Genomic DNA, 26,214 nt, shown 5'->3' on the forward strand with positions numbered 1-26,214 from the left:
GTGTTTTGAATGCAGTGGTCCAGCATGTATATTATGCACATTTTAAAGAATTTAATTGAATCACGAGCTGTATTAGTACTGCAGCAAAAAGTGGCAATTTCTGCCATCCTGAAGTCTATACACAATCTTATTTTTGAACCTGTGTGTATTTAAGTTCTTCAGCTGACATCATTTCAGTCTGGGAATCTGACATACGGCCACTAAACCAGGATTAATTGAGCACTTCTGTGCAGTACAAAACATTCTTTATATATTGACAAATATTTCTAAAAAATGGATTGGTATTTTTGCTGTTAATTGTTTCATTACTGACCTTTACCTCTGTAGACATATGCAGTTTTCGTTTTTTTGGGAGAGACTTTCAAAATATTTTTTTTTTAAGTGTCCAATGCTCAGTGCTAGCAGTGACATTTTTACAGTCTATTCAGAAGCATATATTTCACTCTTTTGTATCTCATTTCTTTCTATTTATTTAAAACAACTTAGCATGGAAAATCTTGCAGATTTAAGTGACAGTGATGATGTACAATATGCATAAAATGAGCCTGTCCCTACCCATGGTGTGTATTGCTAGGGACTCCATTGCAATATTTACAGTTAAACTAAACTTTTTCAAATGAAGCAAAATTGCATTTGTTTTGCAGATTTGCTCATCATTAAATGTGAAACATTTCACATTTGTCTTTTTGAGTAATTGGCTTTTTAAAATGATAAGGTGCTCTGAACACTTGTTATGTGGATAGGTCTGACGTTGTATCCCAGAAATCCATATGCCATACAGACAGAACAGAAGAAAGATATTCACAAGCATGTCACAGATTGGACTGAAGCAAGCCAAAAACCAAAGTGCCATGGCATTAACAATAGCACCAGATTTACTGTCACGATTGCAATCTGTGCTGTATCATAGACAGAAGGAGAACTTTTGATAGGTAACACCTCAGTGTTTTTTAAATCTTTTTGGCAAATTATCATTTTCATTATATTTTTGCCTGCCATATAATATTATTATAATGGTATTAAGTCACTCAGACACGCACACACATGCACACGCACAAAGTTTATTAGCCCTCAACAAAAGGGCTGATTTACCTCCTGGGCTAACTGTTCCGCAACAAAAAGGAAGGTATTTTATTAAAAAATAACACATGTTTTAGGGAGAATCATCCACAAAACGAGCAGGGATTTTTCCAATAGGCATTAAGTTAATAAAAGCTTAGTTAATAAAGTCTTAGTTAATAAAATCTTATCTTATAGTTAATAAAGGTACAGAGAAAAACCATGTGTACCAAGTAAAGCTCGACAGCCCAGAAGTTTCCAAAGTTTGAAGGCGGTAAAGAAGCAGGATTAGGGGGAAATATTTTTTCCTGGGGTTCAATCCCAACTGACTGCATTTTCCCACTGCAAGCATGTAGATGTTTCTTTTTGACCATAAAATCGTACATTTTCTTCTCGTGTAAAAAAAGCTGCATAAAGCAGATTTGGCAATACCATAATTCATGTTGAGCTCTGGTAAGTGCTGAAAAAGATTTACAAACTCACAGCTTGACACTGAGCCCACATGTTGGGTAGAGTAGAGAAAAACCTCTAGAAATACTACATAGAGCTTCCTGGCAACAAACAGAGAAACATCAGTCAATTGTTTTTCTGAATTGAAAGCCACCTTGGGACCTTGTTGAAAATAACGTCTCTGCCTATCTTTTCTGCAGTTTAAATTACCTGGCTGGGGGAGTTGTCCTGGGGCCATTCACAATAGGCTGTTTAGTGAAAGAAAAACACTGAAATTCTCACTTTGTATGAATTATAGATTTAAAACACAGTTCACGTAGGAAATGAGAATCGCGAGAGTGCAGGCAAACCTACCTAAACACGGGTCTGGGTGTTGCAACCTCCTTTGCACTGGAAAATACTCTTTTTTATACTTTTTGAGCACCCTCTTCTGCAATCCTTGATCTCAGATATTGTCCTAGTCTGAAACCATTGGAACTACTCGTGTGAGAAACGGTTGCTTGCATAATTTAACTCGCCACGTTGCACTTAAAACTATATTGGCAGCGCAGTTGGGGCTTGATATTCTCTGAAACGTCTCAAAGTTTACAGTGGTGCTGCTGCTGTGTTTTGCATTCGCTCCCACAAAATACCGTGTTGCCACAAAATGTTGTGGGAGCTTCATTTAAATACCATGAGCTGTGCACGCTTGCCTGGAGCCTGGGGAAAATCGAAAATTGCTTAAAATTTTGGTTGAAAGAAGAAGTGGTAAATTTTTAGCAACTTTCTTTTTTTTTCTCTCCCAGTTTCCAATGGTTTGGCTGGTTTAGGCTCACTCCAGCTTGAGTGGAGCATCTACATGTACCTGCAGTCTCCACTCATGCTGATGGAGACGTCACTAAAGATAAATCAACATTAGCAGCAGCTCAGTTCCCACTTTCCTGGACTTTTCTTACAACTCAAGAACTGCAGAGTGGTTTGTGTAGGCAGCAAACACATGTGAAGGGGTTAAAGATATGACAAGTGAATCCTTTTTATTTTGTCATGAGTGACAGCACAGTGGTTTTACCTTCTTCTCCCCCTGAGGTGTGAAGGGATGTGCAGGTATTTGATATTTGCTCCCAGACCTGGGACTATTGTTATTTTTCCCACTTTGGGAAGCACCAGGTGAGATATTCCTTGAATAAACCTAATTGCAGCTTTCCCTACCTGCATACAGAGCTTTATTATCTCTAGGATCTTCACTACCAGAGTCAATAATTTGTTTGAACAAGTTTTCCATCTAATCATTAACATGCTTAAAGCCTATAATGAGCTCTGTATCCATGCAAATGCATCTTTTTAAAGTGCTTGTGTAGATTTAAGGGCATTGTTTCCTTGTAAAATGGAAATCAGAACTGTTCCTTACAAAAATGCCACAGTCCTTAATAAGGGATGGATCAGCAGCAACTTTTTATTTAATTTTTAAAGTACTCTTCTCTTTATGCACTGTATTTGGGATATTTTTAAAGGGAAATAACATTTCTCAAATTTCTGTATCAAATCAAATGTCTCATCTTTTCCTCAACCCCTCTTATCTTATAGTAGGCAGTGAATGAACGGCTTCAATTCAGAAATGAAATGCATTTATAAACAGATTTTTTTTCAACTTTTTCATCTGCTGCTCAACTCCCATTGTATTGATATAATGATACTTCAAGATAAATAAAGAAATTTATGACTTTAGCAATCTTGATAACGAGAAAGGCAATCAGATTAAAATGGGGACCATTCACGCCCCGCATGACAGCTCAGAGGACTCTAGCAGAAGAGTAACCAGCTCAGTGAAAAATCAGAAACTGTGATTGCTATTTAACACTGCAGCTTTTCACAGTAGCTCAGCACAAAGTTATTTAGCACAGGTGTTTCTGTAAGTCTGATACATTGGGAAAATTCACAAGGTTCTCCGGCTCTCTTGCTCCGTGTCGGCTGTGAAGTTGGTCCTGTGATGCAGCAAACGGGTTTCTAGTAGGAAATAGAGCATGGAGGCAAATGAGCAAGTTCAAACATAGGATCTGATCTAGATTCATTTGCTTGGTTGCTAATTTTTGTAACGCATGACAGTAGTGAGGTGAATGACCTGTCAATGAGCAAAAGCAGCGAGAACCGGGAATGAGTTATCGTTTGGAGTTAACCGTGAAACTGAGATCCTGTTTCCTCCGTCGATAAAAGCAGATTTCCAAATAACAGGGATATCAGGGCTCATTCTTTACTAAGTGAGGAGTTTGATAAATATTCACCTATTTTAGTATTTCTCACTACTTTGTTTAGCCATGGTGTGTTTCTGTGCTTTCAGACTGTGGGTTTGCATTTCAATAGGAGATGAAATGGTATAATTGAATTTCTCAACACCTAAAAACTCTCAGCAATTTTTTTCTTCTTTTATTTCTCAAGTTCTGGCAGTATCTAATTTATGGCTTAATTCTTTGTAAGGTCATTCTCTAAGTGAGTGACTTCTAGTTAATCTCAGACATTATGAGCTTGGCTGTGATAGAGAATCAGTTCATCTGTTCTCAGAAAGAAAAGAGTGAGTTGTGGGGATTGTTGGCAATGAGAGTTTAGCTGAAAGCTAGGTACAATTTCTTACCAAGTTATTATTTTTCTCTCATTATTTTCAAGGTAATCTGGCTGGTTTTTTACTAATATAGCCAAAGTTAAAAAAAAAAAATTATATTTCTTTCCTGGTACTTTGTTCTCCAAGTAGTAGTATATAAGGTTATTAGTGTGGGTTTGCTCCTAATAATGAAGGAACCAATAGGTGGTGGGGTTTTTTTGTAATTATTTTTTTTATTTTCCCCCCCTCTAATTCCCTGATGAGGTATTCTCTTCTCTCAGTTGGGCTGGAAGGTGCAGCTTTCTTTTGCTGTTAGGCTTACAAATGACAGCTAACTTTGTTGCTTTTGGTTCTGCTGTTAATTTACATGCAGCTCTTACTGACTGTCACTAACATATCTTTTGTTCCCTGAAATATTCACTCTGTGAATAAATATAACTTTTCTGCTATTTTTCGCTCGGGCTGATTTGCTCATTTCACTCTTGTGACTGGAAACAGCTCAAGCCCTCAGATTCTGCACGTTGCCTATTGCTTAATGAAGTACCTTGCTGAATCAGAGCTACCGTGTTCCAGCAGATGAAAGGGAAGCACATAAGAAGCTCTACTGCCAGGTTCTGCTTTGAATGTTTTTCTTTTAATCAATTTTTAGACTTATTAGCATAGCGGATCACGGTTTTTGAGAAACAAATAAAAGCTTCTAGTCTGATTCTTGAAAGCGTTGGAAAATGTTAATGTAATTGGTTCTGTTTATAGTTCAAACTCACTTACATGTCTCTGCTCATAGACATGAGTAATAGAGTCAGCTCTTCCAGCTCTGGTTTAATGAGTTAGTACCCCAAATCTCTGGGAAGTAACTCATGGGTTTCCTTTGTCAGAACCAAGAATCCGCTAGCATTCTTAATTATCTTAATGGCGGCAGAACAGTGCAAGGGTTAGGTCATGGATTGTAAGACAGCATAACATAACACTTGTAGAAACTCAGGTCTGAAATTCCAGCTCCCTTAAGACTTTCTCTTTTGCCTCACAGTTTAATGTCCACGTTACAGGTTGGATGTTGCTTTTGACTTGTCATGTACTGCAGAGTTTGGGGGGAGTGATAACGCACCCAGAATTTCTGACAACGTGGTGAGGAGGGCAAGGAATGTGTGGGTCAGGGGCCTGTGGGGAGATGCCCTGGTTATGGCCCTCTTGGGTCTGCAGTTTGGGTTGCTGGATAACCACGAGTCTCTTGGCACATCATCCACAGTGCTCGAATAAATATGCAAAGGTGACACCTTTGGACAAGGGGGCCATAATGTTTTGAACCACTCCATTTCCTTGCCATGTGTACTGTACATTTAGTAATGACAAGACATGCAGCAAAAATAATGGTGTTGAAGGGATTCAGATAAATATGGCCTTATGATTATGGCACAGAGGAGCTGAACCCCAAATACCCAGCCATTCCTGGCCTTGATAATTTTGTGTATTTTTAGCTTCCCTTATATTTAGATCCCAAAGTTCCTGAACGAGCTGTCACCCCAAACCTGCATTCGCTTATACTGCATCATCCCAAAGCTTGCAATAGAAAAGAATATCAGGCTTTCAGACACAGCATATTTAGAAAAGAGAGAGAGAGTCTGCCAAATTCCCCAAATCCACTTCCCAATTCCCCTCACGAATAGCAGGAAATTACTTGTTATCAGTGGGTAATTCAGCCACAAACGTTATTGATTACCCAACCTCAATCTTTACAGTCTTGATGGCCAAATATTTTGCAATCATTCTCTCTATTTAAAACTAGAAGATGTGATTTTTATTTTGGAAAAATAGAGTTTTTCAGATTTTCTGCATGCCACATCACATTGTGATGTGCCCCTCCAGATTGTCCAGTGTGATAGCCAGAAGCTTGACTGACAGATGTCAAAGTGTAAATCCTGTTCTAATACGAGAAAAGCCTACATGACTAAAAAAAAAATTCTTATACTTCCAAAAACTGTAGGTATTTTAAAAATAATTTATTTGCTTTTAATGTTCGGTTTTTTGGTATATCCCAGAGTACACCAGAAACTCTAAGACCTAGAGAGGAGGTATGTGTTTCTTGTATTTTTTTCCTAGTTTCACTGTATTTCTTAAAACTACAGTATTGATCCAAGTAGGTTCTCTTGCTTGTGAACTACATAGTCAAATGTTTCTGGTTTTTCACCCAATGACCTCTGGCTGACCAAAATCAGTTAATGTAAGAAATTCCCTGAGTTCTGAGCTGTATTCCCGCTTCCTAGAAAAGCTCCCTCAGACACTGAAGAGATATTTAAAGTTTTGGTTATGTGATATTTTTAAATAACATTTTGAGTAACCTGCTGTCATTACTACAGTACCACGTAGAGCAGCTGATAAATTTAAAGGCCAGTGCAGTTCCAGTGCTGTCAGTGCAGTTCAGAATGTCTAAATAAAAATCCAAGGATCCTCCAAGGCTTGATAACTGCTCTGAGACTATCACAAAAAATTGGAGATGTAAAAATATACCTTTTTTTTTTTTTCAGAAGACAAGAATCCCTAATTTCAAAAGTTAGATTATATTATTCTTTGAATTAAACTGTCTCCATACTGTCTTTATTTTATGCTGCTTATTATTTGATATAATGACACTCCCAGATGAAATAAATACCAAAACTGTGTAAGAAAGGTTCATAGTCTACTGGCCTTTTGAGAACTGCATTGATACCCCATCCCTGGAAGAGTTCAAGGCCAAATTGGATGTAGCTCTGAGCAGCCTGATGTAGTGGTAGGTGTCCCTGTTCATAGCAGGGGTGTTGGAATGTGATGATTTTAAGCTCCTCTCAAACCCAGATCATTCTAGGATTTTGTGTTTTGAAATATCCATATTCTTCTGTACTCAGTAAAGACCCGTATTACCCATAAAAGCTTTCTAACTAGGTTGTGACTCCTCAGAAACTAGAATTTGGTTACGTTACAAAATTCATCCATCTTTGTCCTAAATCTCATCAGCATCATTTGTATTAAAGCACTAAACAACTTTTTAAAATAGAAATCTTTTCAGTTGTTGTAGCTGGAATTGTTTGTTTTTTTGAATGGATGCAATAGCCTTACTCAAAACATTTTTCATCCTGCTTAGCTTTTCTTAATATTTACGTACAAATAAAGATAGAAAGTGGCAAACCCAAGATGTTCTGCATTGTTTGCTCCCTGCATGCAAGGGGAGATAATAACCAGTATATTTTCCTGCCTGCACCACTCAGGAACTTGACACAGCTGGCAGAGTGTATGCACAGATCACGGGCCAACTTTGATGTTGTACATTGTTATTAAACAATAGCTGGCATGGCCATGTCACAGCAGGATATTGCACTTACCCTTCAGCAGACCTGCTTTTATAGAAAGGGACCTCCTGCCTCCTTGCCCCAGGCCACAAAACCCTCTACTGTAGAGATGGTGTTTTGGATCTTGAGCAGGAGGAGGAATCTTGTGTTGCTGTATTCGCTTTTGGCAAGTTAGTAAAGTTACATATGCAGCTATTTTGGAAAATGACCGCATGTTCTACATGCTCAGTACACAGAGAGGTTCTGAGTCACCAGGAAAAAAAAAAAACAGGGAAAAGAAACTATCGGAATGAAAAGAAAATGGTAAATAAACAATGAAAATCCCATTCAGTAGTGCTGTTTCATCTCTAAGAGATGCTTTCTTCAACAGCAGGTAGCAATCCCCACAAGAAACATCTGCTATCAGAGGATTTGCAGGTACACTTTTGTTCACTGCTCACTGAATTTGTGTCGGTATTATAATTCAGCAGGTTTCTGCTTTTCACACAAACCAGGATTAGCATTGACTTGGGCTGGAGGGCATTCAAGCTGCTGTTCTTGTTTTAGCTATATTTCTCTGTAAACATCTAATTGTTTCAAAAAGTGATGTACAGTATGCAAAAACCTGAATTCAATGCAAATAAGCCTGTGCAGCTCTAAACTTAACAGGTGTTCTCATTAGTGTAAGTAGACAAGGAACAATCCTTGAAAGTTTTATAAACACTTATAATTATGGCCAAGTACATTACTATAAGTATAAAGACACTTATAGCAACATCTCTTTTTCCTTATTGTGCGGTCTCAGCATTTATTAATAGGAGATATGTACCAGTAAATGAAATACCTAAGAGCCAGTACTGGCTTCTTCCTGCAAATAATGTAGCTGTGAAATGCTCTGCTACTGATGAATAAATTTTTGGCTAAAATAAGAGTCAACAAAAATGAAATCTTTACACCAAACACACATATATTTTAAATATATATCTTTGCCTGCACTGAAAGCAGAGCATTCATTCTCCCTTTCATATTTTTGTTTGTTACCAGAACTTATCACGTTGCGTCTCACTCACATACATCATAAAGTGTTATAACATGCATATAAAATTGGACAGGAGGACCATTCATCACTAGGTATTGTCCAGCTGGTAAAGCGAAGAAAGACAGGACTTCTCTGAGAAACCATTGCCAATATCTCTGTGTGTGGCTGTGTAATATATGGCTTCAGATTGCAAAGGCAATAACAGTAAAATATTACCCCAAGGAGAAAAGTAGCTTGCAGTAGGTATTCATGCACTGCCTTCAGTCTTCATCTGTGGACAAAATGTGCAATTGTCTATTCCCCGACTTCCCACTATGCACAGACACGACTGAATTGTGTCTTAATTATTATCTCCTGCTTTTACCAGTTTTGGGGGTACTTCTTTCTTGCTTCCCCAGTCTGGTGACCCTCATCTCTCCCGACTTTGGCTTAAAGGCTGCCAGAATTCCATGCCTCCTGCTCCGCAGCCAGGGCAGCGCGTCCGTGGGGCTGGAGCAGAGGGCAGCACAGGCAGGGGGGACACGGCAGGCTGCACACAAGTGGCTGGTATCCAGAAGGGTCATCTGCTTCCTGTCTCACATTTTCCCTTTTGCTCTTTATCCTCTGAAGGAAACCCCTGTTTTTCAGAGGTTGATCCCAGTGTTCCAACAGTCTCTCACAGGGCATAATACCAGTGTAGCAGATCATCAGGAAATACTCCCTAGGACGTTCCCTGGATGTTTAGCAGAGAGTATTTGCTCTTTCTTACCTTCCCCTTTGCTCAAACAGCATGTTCTTTCTTCTCACACTCCTCCAAGGCAGTAAAAAACCAGATCCGGACTGGTGGGTGGAAAAAGGAGAATGACAAGTTGTTCCTTGAAATCAGTGACAGCATCCCAGTACCCCTGGACCTTTCTTTCCCTCCAGAGAAGCTCTTGGACCCCCAGCCCGAGCTCCACTTCCAATCCAAGAAGGAGTTTTGGTCTCTCAGGACTTAATCAGCTTCAACTGTAACCTCCTCTTGGTTCAATATTTTTCTTACAAGTGATAAAAAATCAGTTCTTCTGCATCTGAGATTCATCACAGGCAGGAAGTAAAGGAAAATTTTGTTTTATAATGCAGAGAGAAGATTCTCATCTAGTTAGTATTAATGCAATTTTTCAAGAGAAACTGGTATATAATATGAGTTTATGGCACAGCAGAAGGGAAACTTGAGGCTCAAAGGTTTTTCCTTCTTCTTAACAGTCCCAGAGTTCATTATTTTATTACTAAATTGTGTTGAAGGATTCAGTCCCAGAAATTTACCAGAAAAAAAATTATTTTGACTCCGCTGGTACAATATAGTTTTATTTAAAAATTTATTATTTCTTATAAGTTTGACCCCCAATTCTGAGACAGTTCAATCCATTTTGGAGCCATTGATTTGTATAATGCCAGCAACAGTTTATTTTCACTAAGAAGCAACTCTTGCATATGAGGAGGTTGCATTGATATGATGACCCCTCAAAGGTTCCCACAGAGTGGATGTGCAAATCAGTCACACCACAAGACAACACAACTGAGGACATATCCTACAAACATCTGGCAGTATTCAGTCTTACAAATTCTAATATTGCAGAAGTTTTGAAAACACAGGATCTGTTTGTTGCCTCTTTGCAATCCTTGGTTTTCACAGTAATTTTTACAGAGTCAGAAAAAACCAGGGTAATTAAAACATAAGGTTCAACATCTTTAGATATGTAGAACATTTTCTGTTGCCTAAAACAAATATTCCCAAAGAAAGTATAAAACATTTTTCTGACTTGCAAAGTTTTTGCAGTCTATCATTTAAATTGCTTAAATAAAGGGAGCTTTACTGCTCCCAAAAGCTGAGAATATAACACCCGCCATGCATATTAGCTTGATCTTTTTGACAGACCAGAAAAGTGTTTGTGTGTGCCAATTAAAACAAAAATGGATCCCTAGTGGCTTGTTCCTCACACAACTTCTGAAGACTGCTATCATTGTATGCCGGGGTAACCCTGGATAAGGCGGCTCTCCAAAGTAAACAAACTTTTCAAAACTTTCATGACAGATGGGGGTTACAAATGCATTTTAATAAGAGAGTTGCCAAAGCAACTTTTTTGCAATCAGCATATATTTACTTAACATCTAGCAACATTGGGAACACAAGGCAGATACTTTCTCACCAAATTTTTTAACAAATATCATTTTTTTTGAAAGATTGGTTGAAGACCTTTTCTCTCAAGCTGATATTTCCCCATCACTTCAATGTTAACTTTGCTCGACATCCAAAGGACTGCGAGATGGGTGAAACCAGACTGTAATATGAGGCAGACAATCTGCTTGATAATGAAATTTCTTTGGTAGTCATAAACATCTTAGAGTCCTTTAAGTAATTTAACTATCAGCATAACCATGACTACCTCTGTTTGATAGGCTGGATCATGGAATGGATACGTGATGCTGCACGAATATAACGCAGCTCAATACTGAGCCTTTTGTTTTCTTTTGTTTCCATTTTTTAATATTAGACTCAGCTCACTATGGTACAGCACAGAGAGATATTTATCCTCTCGGCTGCTCACTCATTCAGCATAAACATGGCCAAGAGACTGAATTATCTGTGAGAAAGAATTTAGGATCAACTTCCAGAAATGTGGTTAGACTTTTGACATGTTTTTAAAAACTTGCATAGCTCTGTCCCAGTTTAATTCAAATCCAGCTAATTAAACCACTAAGGAGCATAGTGTCTCCCAACTTTAATTAATTCTACTTCTGCTGGGGGTGTGGACACAGGAGTATCTATGGTTTATGCATTTATTCTCAAGTTATATTATATTCTAATGATTTTTTAAATGAATATTTAGAGACAGAAAATTCCTAATATTATTTCTTTTTTTTTCTTTTAATTTTTTTCATTTCTTCTTGACTCTTTCCACAACTTCCCTGGCCCAGCCCTGGCGGCTGCCATGTGGATGGCAAATGCGGTGTCCTGTGTTGCATGGATAGATCCCATCCTTAAAAATCTCTTAGGAAAATAGAGAGAAAAATCCAGATTTCTCTTCATTATGGGGAATCAGGTTGACTAACATGATCAGAAAAAACCCCACCACTTTGTGAGAGAGCAAGGTGAGATGAAGAGAGCAGTGGGAAGAGGGAAGAGTGTTAACTTTGGAGCTAGAAATGCTCCAGCGACTCACATTTCCTTTTTTTCCTACACATATCAAGGGCAGCAGTCCCAATGCACACTGCAACAAGAGGAACACATTTTATTGAATTTCTGCACGCAGAGGTATCTGTCAATCCAAGTTTAAATCACTTAGTGTTCACCACAAGCTGTGTGAATCCCAGGTGGCATAAAAATTTCGGTTTTCTGCACTGAATCTTGCACTGGATTAGCAACTGCTGAAGTTTCCACGGTCCAAAAGCATCCAATAATCCATCCCTGAACCTTTGGAGCTGGTTATATGAAGCTTCACCTCGATACTCCAGCAATTTTTCTGGATGTCCTAGTTTCAGGGGGAGTTGAACAATGGCTTGTTTCAGTATTTGGCTGAATTAAGAACTGTGACATGGTTTTTTGGTGTCCATATATGAGCGATACATGAGCCATACACTTCTCAGGCTGCTCACTTTGCTCCTTTTTGCTTGTTGCACGGTACACACCAAAGTTTTTTGCTGCATTTCTCCTTCCCCACAGAATTCTTCACTTCCTATACTAAGGTTTGTCCTGGCATTGTCTGAAAATAGTTAATCACTACAAATAATAGTTCTGGCCACCAGAGATGCATAAGTACACTTTGAAGTGGGTGAATCAATAAGACGGGTTTGGATTTTTGTTTTGCTGTGTGCATTTATCGCCCTTTCCCATATCTCCACAGAGTGTCTATCAGTAGGATTGCTGAAATTGCCTCCATCCCAGTTATACAGCTAAAATAAATGCAAGAACATCTGTAGAAGTGTATCTTGGTAACAAACTAGAGGGATACCAGGAAGGAGATGTTTTTCACAGCAGTGCAGTGGTTCCTGGACCAAACTTTGCAGGAAAACTACAGACAGAAGACCCTTATCTTATTCCACGGCTCTTTTACCTCCTGTTTTCAGTTGGCATGGACAAACCGTGGAAGGAAAATGTCTGAGACACTGAGTTCTGAGGGGTGATCTGTAAGGGTTTGGAAGTCCTGGCACAGCAGTATATCCCAGAGCACAACCTAGCACATGAAAAATACATAATTCGTAGAATTTTTTAAATCTGTTGATCCTGACTAGCCTCCAAGGAATATTTATATATTATAAAATGGTAATGGCATTAATTAGACACACTGTCCTGCATATTATATAGCTAAAAGGGTACATTTCTGTTTAATGACATAGGATCCTGTTGAACACCACCTTGGTGCATCATTACGGTGTCATGCAAAAGAAGCTCAACCCTCCATTTGCAGCTTTATAAGGTGACGAGAGAAACCCTTAATAAGCCACAAATAGAATATCAGGAAGTGCTTCACACCTGCCTCCCTCCCCACTTCCCACACTGTGTTGGCAGCCCAGCAGTGCATTGAATTTAGCACACATTTACCTGTGGCGAGCTGATATTTTCTGAGGATCAATGCTTAACAGCAGGACTGAGCTACAGCTCTCTGCAAAGCTGCCATGTGAGTGGATTCAGCCTTTGACGTAATTTTTTCCGTGGTGCTGTAGCAAGAAAGAGGGAATCCAGGTGCCCTGGCTCTCCTATCCCCAACCAGAAGGGCATGGCAAACCAGAGGGTTAATGCCAGTTGTCAGTCCTCGTGGGTGTTTATTGCTGACAGCAGCAGCATCATTCTGCCTGGTAAGGTAGTGCTAATTCCAGACTGTAGCCTTTGCAAAAATGATGGCACAGAGAGAGGGATTTCGGGAGGTATTTAAATAAGTGAAGTACCTGGCACAATGGAGTCTGGCAGCTCTGGATAGAACACTTCATTTTCTTTTTTTTCCCCCAGATTTGTCTTTCGTTTGTTTCCCCGGCCCCTCTGTTTATTTTAGCAGTGCCTGACACAGGGACGGTGTGTTAACAGGCTTTAATATTGAACAATTTCTGCTTGTTGTTAGTTATACATCATTTAGGGCTGTGATCACAAATTGTTCAATCACAAGGTTTAGTCAAAACCAGCATTCTTTACTGATGTCTTTTCCCAAGGGTGTTGAAAATTTGATTGTTCAAAGTGCAAATATGGTTTAGCAATCCTTTCCAAGAGCCATTTATCAGAAATCCTAAGGAGGTAATATATAAAAGTGGGATAGAAAACCTGCACATTAAATGGGATTTACCAGCCAAAGCCTTTGGAACTGCTTGCCTGTGAATGACTGGAATGGAGCAGAACAAAGTCAATTACTGACTGTAATTAAGGAGTGGATGCATTTAAACTGTAGAGAGCAGTAGCAGTCTTCTTGAAACTGTCTTGTTACTCTGAAGATTAGTCTGAGGAAAGAAAGAAAAGGACTTGAACTATATCTTACAGAAAGTATATTTTAAATGAATTCTCTTCCCTCCATTCTATGATCTGTTTTTACAGATTTGCTCATAAAACACTGATAATATATGATTATCAAAATAACACATTCAAGACAAAGAAACTTTCAACATGTATTTTGCTTTGGTCTTGTTAGCAATGGAGTATCTCTTTTGCATATCATACAGTGCAAATATTTATGCAGTGCTGAATACTTGTATTTTAATAAAGCCTGAATTTACTGAACGGAAGGCTGAACTATGTTGTGTCCTTTTTAAGCCTTCAAAATACAGTAAATCTAATTACATATGTTGCTCTTACTTTGAAAATGTTATTCCATTTTATAATTTTAATAATGATTTGTTTATACTGGGAGAGAGGCATTAGATTGAATTGTTGCCTGTGTTTAGTCTAATTCATATCTGCATGTATACATTAATAAATTATGATATCATATCATGAATTTTGAACCCAAGCCCTGCCGTGTGAGCCGGGCACAGAACTGGAGGTCAGCTCTTTCTACTGCTCACCTTAAGCTGAATTTGGGCTTTTTATTTCCTTTTGGTGAAGGGAAGGGTGAATGTGTAGTGGTGATTAACATTACGGCCATGGACTAATGAGGGAATTGAGATTTCCCCAGTAAATAACTCTCCCTCATGCTCGGGGAGCAGTGGAGTGGCTGGAGTTGGCTCGTGATGGGTGCGGAGGGGATGGGATGAACATCTGCAGCCGGGCAGCCCCGAGCCCACACCAGGGGACCATTCCCACATTCTCCGCAGCACTCTCACAGGATGTCTCCGCTGGAGCTGCACTGACGGGATTTTCCTTAACGCTGATGACTTTGGAAACCTTCCTTACAGGCATTTCCTCAATAAAGGGAGGGTTATAGGACAATTAATGCAACATTAAGCTGTTGTTTTTTTGGTTTGGGTTTTTTTTCCCCTGATAGTATTTCAATTTTAAGGAAGATGCTGGGAGTACCCAGGCTGGTGAGGATCTGCTGTTTCTTTTTTGCTTCAGTAAAAACTCTTGACATGGGATAGATGCAATGACACAGTAGCACTTCATGTCCATGTAGTTACATAAACAAGCTGTGCCTGGTCGTAACTGCTTTGCTTTGCTTTTTCTCAAAGTTTGGCCAGAAGGAAATCTCTATTGTCCACTGTGCTCAGCCATTCCCCTAAAAATACCTGAAAAGGTTTTGGTGCTGAATAATCCCATGTTCCACTGAACATCCCAAGATGCAGACTAAACCTGCATCACCAATACACTGATACCCAAGTGTTTCATTTCCACGTGTGGATGCCACTGAATTTTGCAAAAGCAGCTTTTAACAACAGAAAAAAAACCCCAAAAAACCAAAAAAAGCTTAGGTTCCAGAGATGGTAGGAGCTGAGCTGTTTTGGAGCATGGGCAGAATGAGCTCCTTCCCCTTCCAAAATGTGCTGGTGATGTAGCTCTTGGTTCCCTTGTCTGCAAACACAGAAGGCTGTTGTGCCCAGGTGATGCTCCATGGCCTTGTGCACCAGGAATCTATGGAATAATCCTGGGACAAAGCACTGCACAGCTCTGGGCCTCAGGTTTGCCATCTGTGAAATGGTTGCTTCAACCTGCTGTGTGAAATACCTAGAGATTTCCTCTGGTGAAATATATGTATATATAGAGAGATATATGTAAAATAAAAAATTATGTATCATTATTATCCCAGTGGTTTACAGAAGTTCAGACCAACAGCATATACATACATCTTTCCACCAAATATTAGGTTAGGCAGTGAAACAACATTATCAGGGGATTGAACATTCTTTTGATAAATATTCCCAGTGAGTGGGTCAAAAATGTAAATCGACTTCTATTCAGACAAACTGGGGATTTTTTTTCATGATAAACGGGCTCCTAATTACTCCGCTGCAGCCATCTTTGATGGTAATTTCTTTTTTTTTAATGTGAAAGAGTGACATTATTAATTTTACCAAAATGTTTGGAAGTGGGCAGTGGAATCATAGATAAATAATAAATGTGCAAATTCGAGAATGGAGGTACCAGACACAAAAACAATACTACCAAAATAGAAATACAAACTGCAAATGACAGGAAATAATTCTCCTATTGCATTCACTTCTTTTCAGGGTGCTTTGATTTCACTTGAACTGTGTCTTGTTACACAGAGTTTCCTGGCTTTTCTTAACTTTTGTCACATTCCCATTATTTCTGCACTATTTGTGTTCGGTGGTTGCACTGCTGAGACAATATCTCATTTGTTGTGACATATTCAAAACTGTTTTCAGACAGAGGTTCAGAACTCCTCAGTAACTCGGCACTCCAGCAGATAATTCTCGGCCAAAAGGAAAAGCATTTGGGGGGCATGGGAGGGAAAGCAGAGGAAAATCATCTGCCTGGTGCGTGCTTTACTCACCTGTGTGTGCCCATGTCCTCCCCAGATCACAACAGTGTCAGGAAATGAGTTCCTCCTCCAGTCGGATATCGACTTTCTCATATTGGATTGGTTCCACGCTATCAAAAATGCAATTGACAGATTGGTATGTATTTGTTTTGGCTGTTACCTTTATTAATTAAGATGTAGCAATTCCAACTTCATTTGCTCAGGCATCTCTACAGGTTTTAGGCAGTCAGCGGCTAGCTAGACATTCCTTTCTCTGAAGGATATAAAAATATGTATGCAAATCTACTAAAAAATGTCAGATAAACAAGGTTGCTGCACAAAAATGTCATTTGATTCTTGCCTCGAAATGGAACGCTACATTTATTTCTCTGAAATAACAAGGACGCTGGCTTGCTGAGGGTTGTAAAAGCACACAAGCACTTAATAACTAATGAATTTTTGCATTTTCTGTTTATGCAGCCTACAGTATATAATCTTCAATAGAACTATTAATACATTTGAGCCTTTTATGAATTTTTGTATTACTTATTCACAAGAATAACACTAGCAAATAATATTCCTTTGTAACTGATTGCTGGTATTCTCCCAGGAAGGCTGGGGGTTTTCTACTAGAAGTAAGCAGGGTTGCGTTTTATTAAAACAGTTTTTAATTACAAAACCGGCTTCAGCTGTAGCTTTTTCTTTCTTTTTTGCCACTCTCAGTACAAATTCCAAATGTCTTCCTCCTATCCCTGCCTGATCCAAGAATATTTTCTTTTTTTTTTTTTGAGGGCACTGACTTTCCTTGTTCACTGCAGAATCTGGTGAGAGAAAAATATCCCCATTTCTTGCATTTTTCAGAGGTTTCAGTGCAGTGGAATTTGCAGCCTCTTTGAAAGGGTTAATTTGAACACAGCTACTGTTTCCTTAAAGGGCTACAAACATTCTATTACCCTGAGGCTATAATCAGCCAAGGAAAGTTTGATCTGATGATGTATGTCTTCATATTGTGCATTTCATTGGGTGTGTGAGGATATTGATATCCAACTAAAGATTTTGGGGTGGAGTTTTCCATGGAGACTCAGAAAAAAAATATTTTTTGGCATATTATTCAACTAAATATCTAATAGGCCTGATTATATATATGTACTTTTAGTGTAGCTAAAGTGGTATTGTGGCATCAGCAGCCCTGAGCATGCAGAGAGCCACAGCAAAAGCAGCTGGTGAGGCACAACCGGCCCGTGGTTGGCTGGTCCTGGCCAAGGTCCGAGTGCGCAGGACAGGACGTCACCACACACCACTCCTGGCCACTCCATCCCTGTCAGCTATTTCAGTTCTGAAACTCTGAATGAGTGTGAAAAGCCTGGCAGCTTTCCAGGCTGTTGGGATGGCTGAATCTCACCTGACCAAATGCCACAGGAAGAGATGTGGCTTCAGCCAAAACAGCATCTCCTTTTTTTCGTTCCTTTTTTTTTTGCTTCTTTTCCCTCCTCATTTTCACTTTGTCTGCCAGTGAATTAGAATAAGAGAAAAGCCCCCCGACTACTTCTTAAGCTTAAACCAGCAGAATTCAACCCCAAATTTGCAATGATGTTTGAAGTAATTGTGTTTGCAAGAATATTTACTGTAACTATCTAAACCAGAAAGACAATTTAAACACCCTTCCTCTTTGCCAGCATTTGAAAGTAGCCTGCAATGTGGAAATAATTTTGGTCCCTAAAGCCTAAAGAAACAGGCCTTTTGTTTTCCTCACTTAAATGGGAATTTATCTCAGAAATTAAGATCAGTCTGTCAGGGCCATAAATGCTTTGCCATATGACAAATTTTGCATTACACTTTCCTTAAATTATATACTCCCTGCACACTTGCTCTGTGTGTGTCTGTTAGCTTCTGTACTGGCATTCTGGAATCTCTTGCTTCATTCTTACAAATAATAATTTTATTAAAAGCATACACATATGTATATACATATATATATATTCTTTTCCCAGCCAAAAGAACAGAGAATTACATCGAGAAATTTGGAGTTCAAACTCAGAAGATCCTCCAGCATCGAATTACTGCATAACTTAGACACTGAATCCAAAGAGCCAAAGCCTGAACACAGAAAATCTTTAAGTAAGGCTTTTTTCTTTCCTCATTTTTCTTTCCTTTTTATTTTTTCTTTCCTTTTTAAATAACTATGCCATTACAGGGCAAGATAATTTTTATTACATACAGAATGTAAGGAAGATCACTGAGAATTTTAAAGCTGAATATGTTCTGCACTGATATACATAACTTGCATTTAAGTAAAGACAGTTACTAGCTCCACACTTTTAAAGGGTGACACTCTCTCCTAAGCAAAATAAATTTGTTTAGGAGCAAAGACATTTATTTAAGCCATTTATTTTTAAAAATAAGCAACATGAGCCCTATGTTAATGGTCTGTTGCAGTAGCTTTGTTTCCATTTTAGTAAAATACCTCAAATTGCCAGAGTAATTTTGTCTGTTGTGTATTTATACACTGAATTGCTGAAAGAATTGACATATCCTCTGCAGCCAACAATCAGTGATGTATCTATAATTTTATAGAAGATAAATTCCATCGTTCGGCGTTGATTTTTGTCAGTGTGATTAGAAAAGAAAGTGATCTAAAACTAGCAGGGGTGTTCTTTACTCCACTGAAAAGACTTTCCAGCTGAGATGCTCGTGAGATCGTGGGCAGCAGCCGCAGGAGATGGTGCTGACCCTGAATCCCTCACTCAACATTTTTTTTTTGACTTCACCCTCTCCCCTGAATTTTTGTTTTCCTTCTTTGTTTGGCGGGAGATTCACATCCTGGTCCCGATGTCAGCACCGTGACAGCACCAGACTGCCAGCCTGGTTCAAGATACATTTAGGTACCAAACTGTTGTGTAGGAATTTGCCTGCACGCATTTCAGTGCGGGATCAAAGCCTGAGATGTTAAGAAAAGGGCTGCATTAAAAAGACCCAACATAGCTACTTTTAATGATAATTATCCACACAATCATAAGTATATGCACACATGCATGCGCGTACACTCAAATAGAGACTCATTAAATAGTCTCTTTTTGCAGACCACAGGATTTTTGGGTTTGTTTTCTTATTATCTTGGAGATTTGTTTCTTTTTTTTTTTATTTTTAAGGGTTTTGTGGTTTTGTTTTTTTTTTTTCCTTTGTGTTATAAAATATAAAGTAGCCTGAACGTGGCTTGTGAAATATTGTCCCAATATCTTTGCACTGGGTGTTAGGTTGCATTTCTCAGAGGAAGAAAAATAAGACTGAGAAGAACATAGTGAGTTCTGAGGGTCTGATTCTGTTCTTATTGTAGTTAATAGCAAAATGCCCATAAACTGTCTCAGCACTCAAGGAATTTTTATTTATTTATTTAGACTTCTCACATATCTTTAAATGATAATTTGTCAGACAAAACAGAAAAAGTGACTATGAGCAGTGACAGAGACTTAGTCTATGTTTCTTTTCAAACCTTAGAGAATCCTGAATAACCTCCGTTTTGTTAAAGGCTATTTAAACTATTAAAAAAATGTGAAAATATCTGCTGTGAAGTCTCACTGAATCGAAGCTTGCATTTAAATACCGTAGATTGGATTGCTTCTAAAATATGTATTCAGAACTTTTTTTTTTTGGCCCCTTGAGATCAAGCAATTATGTGGAATTAGAAAAATCATATTATTCACTTACTTATTAGTAGTCTAAGCACAAACTGTATTGTCAGTTTTCTGCCTTTGGCTTTCTGTGCCCTTAATGTTCACACAAGTATCGTAGCCAGAATTATCGGCAGCTAGAGCCAAAATTGCTTTAAAAAGGCATGAGAACTGGTAATGACACATTGTTAGCAGTTAACAGGTGGTCGTTTCATTGTCCAGTTTGACTGCAGAGCACAAAGATATGTGCAATATCTGCAAGTGTGTTTATAAAGTTCTTGCAAAGTTTAACGATTTTATAATTTTATAGTGCTTTTACATTATTGACTATTGCCAGTGCCAAATCCAAACAAAGGAGATTTTTTAATGATGCCTTACAACTCCTCCAGTTTAACACAGAAGATGAGCAACTGAGGTGTTAGCAGCCCACCCCCTCCTGTTCTGATAACCTTTAATGAAATAGTCAGCTCAGATTCATTTGTATTTACCTCGCCTACAATTTAGGGGTTACAAAAAATATCCAGTTTTAGACTTGGTACTGCTGCATCACTGCTTCTATTTTTTAGCAGTACAAGTATATAAAGGACAGGTATATTCCAATCAAAGCATTTCAGTAACTTACTCTTTAATTTAAAACTGGGGAGACTGCCCCTTGGGACTTGGTAGCAGGAATTTGGTTTTTATGTCTAATCCTAATTGCTTCTGCTTGCACTACAAGGACAAATGGTAATTCTCTGTTATGCTTTTTGAGCTGTAGACACTGATCTCATTGAAAATTGGGCTCAAACTGCCAGGCTCAATTTCCAAAGTTCAGAGAGTGGTTGTCTTGGTCACGCAGCTTTTCAGTGGCTTCTCATCCAGTTTGGTTTCAACTCATGTTCTAATTGAAGTTTTCTTGAGCTAAGAAGAAACCAAGAATGGCCTTGGGGAGTGTTACCAAAATATGTAAAACCGTGATCTTGTTCTCAAATACATGGAAAGAGATGACTTTTTATTTTATGATGTCAGCTATTTAACTGATTTAATTTCTGCAGCTGATGCTGGTCAGAAAGAACAGGTTTTTCACCCCAGCAGTCTCCCACATTAGAACGGTGCATTTTGTGCAAGAAAATTGCCTTGCAGCACCACTCCTTTTAATGCAAAGAAGTGTTGTTCTAAACAGATAATTTTAAAAATTAGTGTCAGACTTCATATTTTCCAAGTAATTTAGTCATCATTCAGACCATAGGGGTTTTTTGGTTTTTTTCTCCTAGTTGCCAAAACTCCCTTCTAATTAGTACCAGTTATAATAGGGTGCACTGGTGGGTGGCCTGCCACGTTGATTTTATATCCCGTGAAACCAGGGACCTGGGTTACTCTGCAAGTAGAGATGCTGTTGTGGTGGATAGGAAGTAGGGAAAGAATCTGGGATGTAGGGAAAGGGCCCATGCACCACAAGGTTCCCAGGAATCATTTTTCTCTCCAAAACCCCAGGGGTCTTACTGTGTGTGGACCAGAGGAGCTGTCAGGACACTTGTGTTTTGGGCAGGGAAACCAAGTCGATGCTCTTGGCTAAGCTCAGCGTTTCTTTTCCTGCCCATGCACCCATCTTGTGGCTTGCGTCATCTGGGCCATTTGGGGCCATCATCTGGGAATTCGGTCACTCAGGAGTGACCTCTTGTGGAAGAGCCTGTGCTGGAATCACTATTGATTGTCAGAGGGGATCAATTCCCCTTCTACTCCCCCTTTCCTGGATGGAAATAAACAGCTCCACAGTAGGAAGAGTGCCCTTTGGCTACCGTATCAATCTGAGGGCTGCTCTTGTCAAAATGCACAATCACAAGCTTGATAATGCAATCCATTCCCAAAGCACTATATTTCCAACCTGTTCTCCATCATTTCCTTATGGCGTCACATTTACTCAGTTCATCACATTCTTATTAATATTTTAGGTTTCCTTGAAAGTGATGGAATTCTATTTTTATTACAAAAGCAACAAGAATAAATACTAATTGTTGTCAGTTATTTCCTTATGTAGTGGGAACAGTAATCTGTTCCTCAGCTTTAGGTTGCCAAAGCAAAATAATGAAATATTTTAGACATTTAAAAAAATCTGTGATATTAGATAAATGCAATTTGATCTCCTTGTTTGCTACATAAAAGCTGGAACTGCCTGAATTGATAAGATTGAATTGCGTTATTTTTATTGTTTCTACTTGCATATTTTTTCCTTATCTTCAAGAACACTTTACTTACAACCCAGTGGTTAGTCATGCAGCCTGGAAAATCTCCTCCATGTTTGAATTCTAGCTGGAGGTGCCACAGCTCCAGCATTAAGTATTTAAAAAACATATACGCGTGACAAGGAACACCTTGGTGAGTTGTGGCAGCGTTACTGCTACTCATGGTCATTTTAGTGTCTCAATAAGAGTACTCAGGGACCCCAGGCGTCATTGTGCCAGACACAATGTGACACCAAAGTAAGACAATTCCAGCTCTCAGCCTGAATAAGGACAAGTTGCAACAGGTGGAAAAAAGCGGACAAAGGCAGGGGGTGGAAGGAAAAGTTGACAGCAAAGCCGACATGTCATGCATATTAAACAGCAGGCTTGGGATTCCTTTCCACTCCCTGTAAGGATCAGGGTCTTAGCCCTGGCACCCTGGCCACCAGCCAGCTCAAATAATGATGTTTTCCTTACCTAAATTCCTCTTGGACTTTCAATACGGAACGATGCATTTTTTAGGCCCAAAGGGTGATGCTTTGCCCTTGGGATGCCACAGCCTTTGCACACTTCCCTAGGGAATGGCCTCTTGGCAGTGTCTGGGAATACCCCTCCAAGCATCTTTTAAATCAAGAAAGAAAAAAACCAAAAAACCTCTGGATCATAATTTCGATTTGCCTTCAGAGGTATTTGCTACAAAGTCATTTGAGCATTGAAATCTGCTTTAGTTTCTTAAAAGACAGCTAAAGTCAGGAGCTTATAGTCCTTAGGATTGAACCATGGACTGTGTGCTTTTAAAATTGCCCAAAATTACTTTTCTTCAGAAGGCTGAATTTTGAAACTTGAGCATGGCATGTATTTATCCCTAAGTAATTACTAAAGCATCCAGAATCCTCTCTGAACACAGTTTCTTAGATAACAAAGACTGTACAATGAGTGTGAGGGGAAAAAACAGCAGCAGAAACCCATTTTGGTCATTTAATGGACATGGTGGAAGAAATGGAGAATTTGATGGAGGTTGAAACCTTCCTGGCTCCATGTGCTACTTGGTCTATCCCTGGCTAATGCTTCTTCCGAGGACTTGTATGAGGGTTTAAAGTTTGTCCCTGCACAGGACTGGGAATTTCTGTGGCAAAGACCTCCTGTCTGAGGCTGTTGTTTCTCTGTGGAGGGAAAGGATGGGCACCAGGGCACAAATGCATGAATTTGCATCTTTTTGGCTATGTAATAACAGAAGGAAAAAAAAAAGCCAGAAACTTGTTTGTTGAAAACATCATTTAGATGTCCTAGAAAAAGGCTTCGTAATTACAGGCAGTGCTGAGAGGAGCCTGTGGGAGTTTTCTGTCTTCTTCTCTTAACACATGAAGGGGATGAAAGGTTGAGAGTCTGTATCTTGGGATGCAGAGAGAGATTTTACTGGCCCAGACAAACCTATAGAGGGCTGGATTCTGTGGTAGCTTATGGGCTCCTTCACCCACGTATGGTCACCTCTTTGAAAAGGGGACTAATTAACAGGCTGCCCAGGGCACTGGTGGATTCACCATCCCTGCAAATGGCAAAAAAAGGTGTGGATATGGCCCTTGAGGACATGGTTTGGTGGTGAACATGATGGTGGTGCTGGCTTGAGAGTTGGACTCGACGATCTTAGAGGTCTTTTCCAACCTTCATGATTCTAATTAGAGCCACAGAAGTGGGAAATCACTCAATTTCTTTGTTAGCTCTGATGAGGTCTGAATTCTTTCCTCTTCCCGGCCCATTTATTTCAGTTAGATGTGAAGTTCAAAGCCAAATGATGCTATTTAGGGACTATTATTATATTACAATGTTAGCATTATGTATAGGTCAGTTTTATTACTTTTAATAAAGCCAAGAAACATAAAGCAGTAATGTATATTAGTGCAGCATTACCAATGGCAACAATTCGAACAGAAAGCAAAACAAAAATTAGCTGCAAATATGAAGTTTCCTACTGCAATGTTAATCTTGTCACTCTGCATCTTGTATGTTTGCAGCATTTATTTTTATTGCACCGAGAGGAATGCAGTCAGCTTCAGGGACTGAAAAAAAAGCAGGAAAAGAAAATGCAGCACGCTGGGTTTGGAGAGTGGAATCACTCATCTGGACTACAGGGACTAAACTTATTTTTTTACATATTTGTATTCTCATGTTTCTCTGCCACGTTAAGTATAGGTATGCTCTCTTAAAGCTTAAGAAAATACTGATTCAGCAACAAAGAAGTAATAATATTGGCATTTGGGAAACAAAACATGCCAAATTGAGAAACAAATTGTGTCACTTCTACTGATAATAGAAGATTATGTTGCACTCAAAATCACAACTGGCTGTGACCAGTTCTTAAAAAAAATTAGATTTTTTCCTGAATTTGAATATCCTGTTTCCATCAATTATAATATAATGTTTCCTTAATTCTTTGTTTTATTTTTACTTCACTCTCCAAAATCCTTCCAGAGTTTACTATTTGGGTTGAAAAAGCATATTTTTAAATTGGGCATATCCAACTTCCATATAAACATTTGGCAGGGAAACCCATGCATGTTCACTTAATTCATTTTTATTGAACCAAGTCCAGATTTTTAGCCAGGAAAAAGTTAGATATTAATCATATCTGAGCAGGATCATTAAATTTTCCTTTACCTACTAGAACAGCAGGGTCATTATAGAACCATGAGAAGTTAGCTCACTTATTAATCTTTACAATTACATAAAAGTGATCATTTTTATAGTACTTAAGAGTAGCTCTAACCCATTATGTGAAGAGTATGTGGGAATATTACAATATAACATAATGTATTATTATAGATGTGACCTGTGACTCATTGGTCTGCTCACTGACACACAACTCCCTGGAAAAGTTATCTGTTTGAGCTTGGATAATCTTTAATTGTTTCACCCTCCTCGTGCTCATTTATGGGACATACTAGTAAATAGAGAGCTAGTCACTGAGTTATTAATTACCTCATTATTACTTAATTATCACCATTGCATACTTCATTTTTATGGGGAATTATATCATAAAAGAAGGTATTTTATGCTGCCCACCACGGTTAAGTATGAATGACAGCGATAGCTAATGTAGGATTGAGTTGGTTAAAGAAAATCAATCAGAAATCCTCTCTATAGATTACTATCCAGTTTCTTCTGCCTTTTCCAGCTAACACTTCTCATCCTTGACTTTGAAACCCAACAGTTTAAACTCGGTTCTTGTTTCAGTGGACTAATCCCCTTTCATAAATCATGTTCAAGTGCTGAAATAATTTGCACATCGTTTAAAGAGTATTTGCTTTGAAACATTCACCTCAAGCCCTTTTGTATATCCTTTCTCTCTAAAGATTTGTATTATTTGTTTTGTTCTCTGAGGTATAAAAGACCTGAGTAAACTTTATTCCTGTTGTTTCAAGATTAGTGAAATAAAATGCATATTTATTCAACTGGGACTGAAAGGAGCTTTAGTAAAGACGATCATACATACGACCCAGGGGAATGTTATAATACAAAATGTCTGTCTTAAAATCTCTTTAGGTTTGTTCAAAACACTGTTGAAGGACTTAAGTTTAAGGAAGGAAAAGGAAAAGGTTACAAATCCATATTTCTTCTTTGTTCCAAAGAAGAGAGAGACACCACGTATTTTTCTTAACAAAACAAACTCCTATATGTGCGCTCTAGATGGATTTGATATGGAGGCAAGTAGAGACTGGATATCATGATTGCTCTAAGTCTTTTCCTATTGAACATGGATACTGATACAGTCCTTAGAAAACTGCATTTTGGAAAAATGTGCTTGTTTCAAACACACACTTGCTTCAAAAAAAGCAATCACAAACAAATCATGAGATTTTAGGCCAATAATGAGATTATTGAAGCCAAGCAGTTGGGCTTCTTTCCATGCACTAAAAGTGAGATAGACTCCTGCAATGAGGAATCTCTGCTCTGACTCTGCCACTTCCAAGCCTAACTACTCAACATGTCTTGCACTGCTTTGGTTCAGTCTCTTAGTTCCATAACAAGGAGATTTTTGTTTACATTAAGTAGCAAAATTAAGGTTTGAT

The 26,214-nt window shown here is 38.7% G+C and overlaps 1 protein-coding gene across 2 annotated transcripts in view; it reads left to right on the top strand.

Annotated features, from left to right (window-relative positions):
* The window catches only part of ARHGAP15 (Rho GTPase activating protein 15), a 320,933-nt gene that overhangs the window by 145,006 nt on the left and 149,713 nt on the right, over positions 1-26,214 (top strand). For both annotated transcript variants that reach the window (XM_048309957.1, XM_048309956.1), the window contains 2 exons: positions 16,337-16,435; positions 18,270-18,396. In XM_048309957.1, coding sequence (XP_048165914.1) covers positions 16,337-16,435; positions 18,270-18,396 — 226 coding nt within the window. The remainder of the gene's footprint in view (positions 1-16,336; positions 16,436-18,269; positions 18,397-26,214) is intronic.

This window comes from Corvus hawaiiensis, chromosome 7 (assembly GCF_020740725.1).
Source record: "Corvus hawaiiensis isolate bCorHaw1 chromosome 7, bCorHaw1.pri.cur, whole genome shotgun sequence".
Classification (NCBI taxonomy): domain Eukaryota; kingdom Metazoa; phylum Chordata; class Aves; order Passeriformes; family Corvidae; genus Corvus; species Corvus hawaiiensis.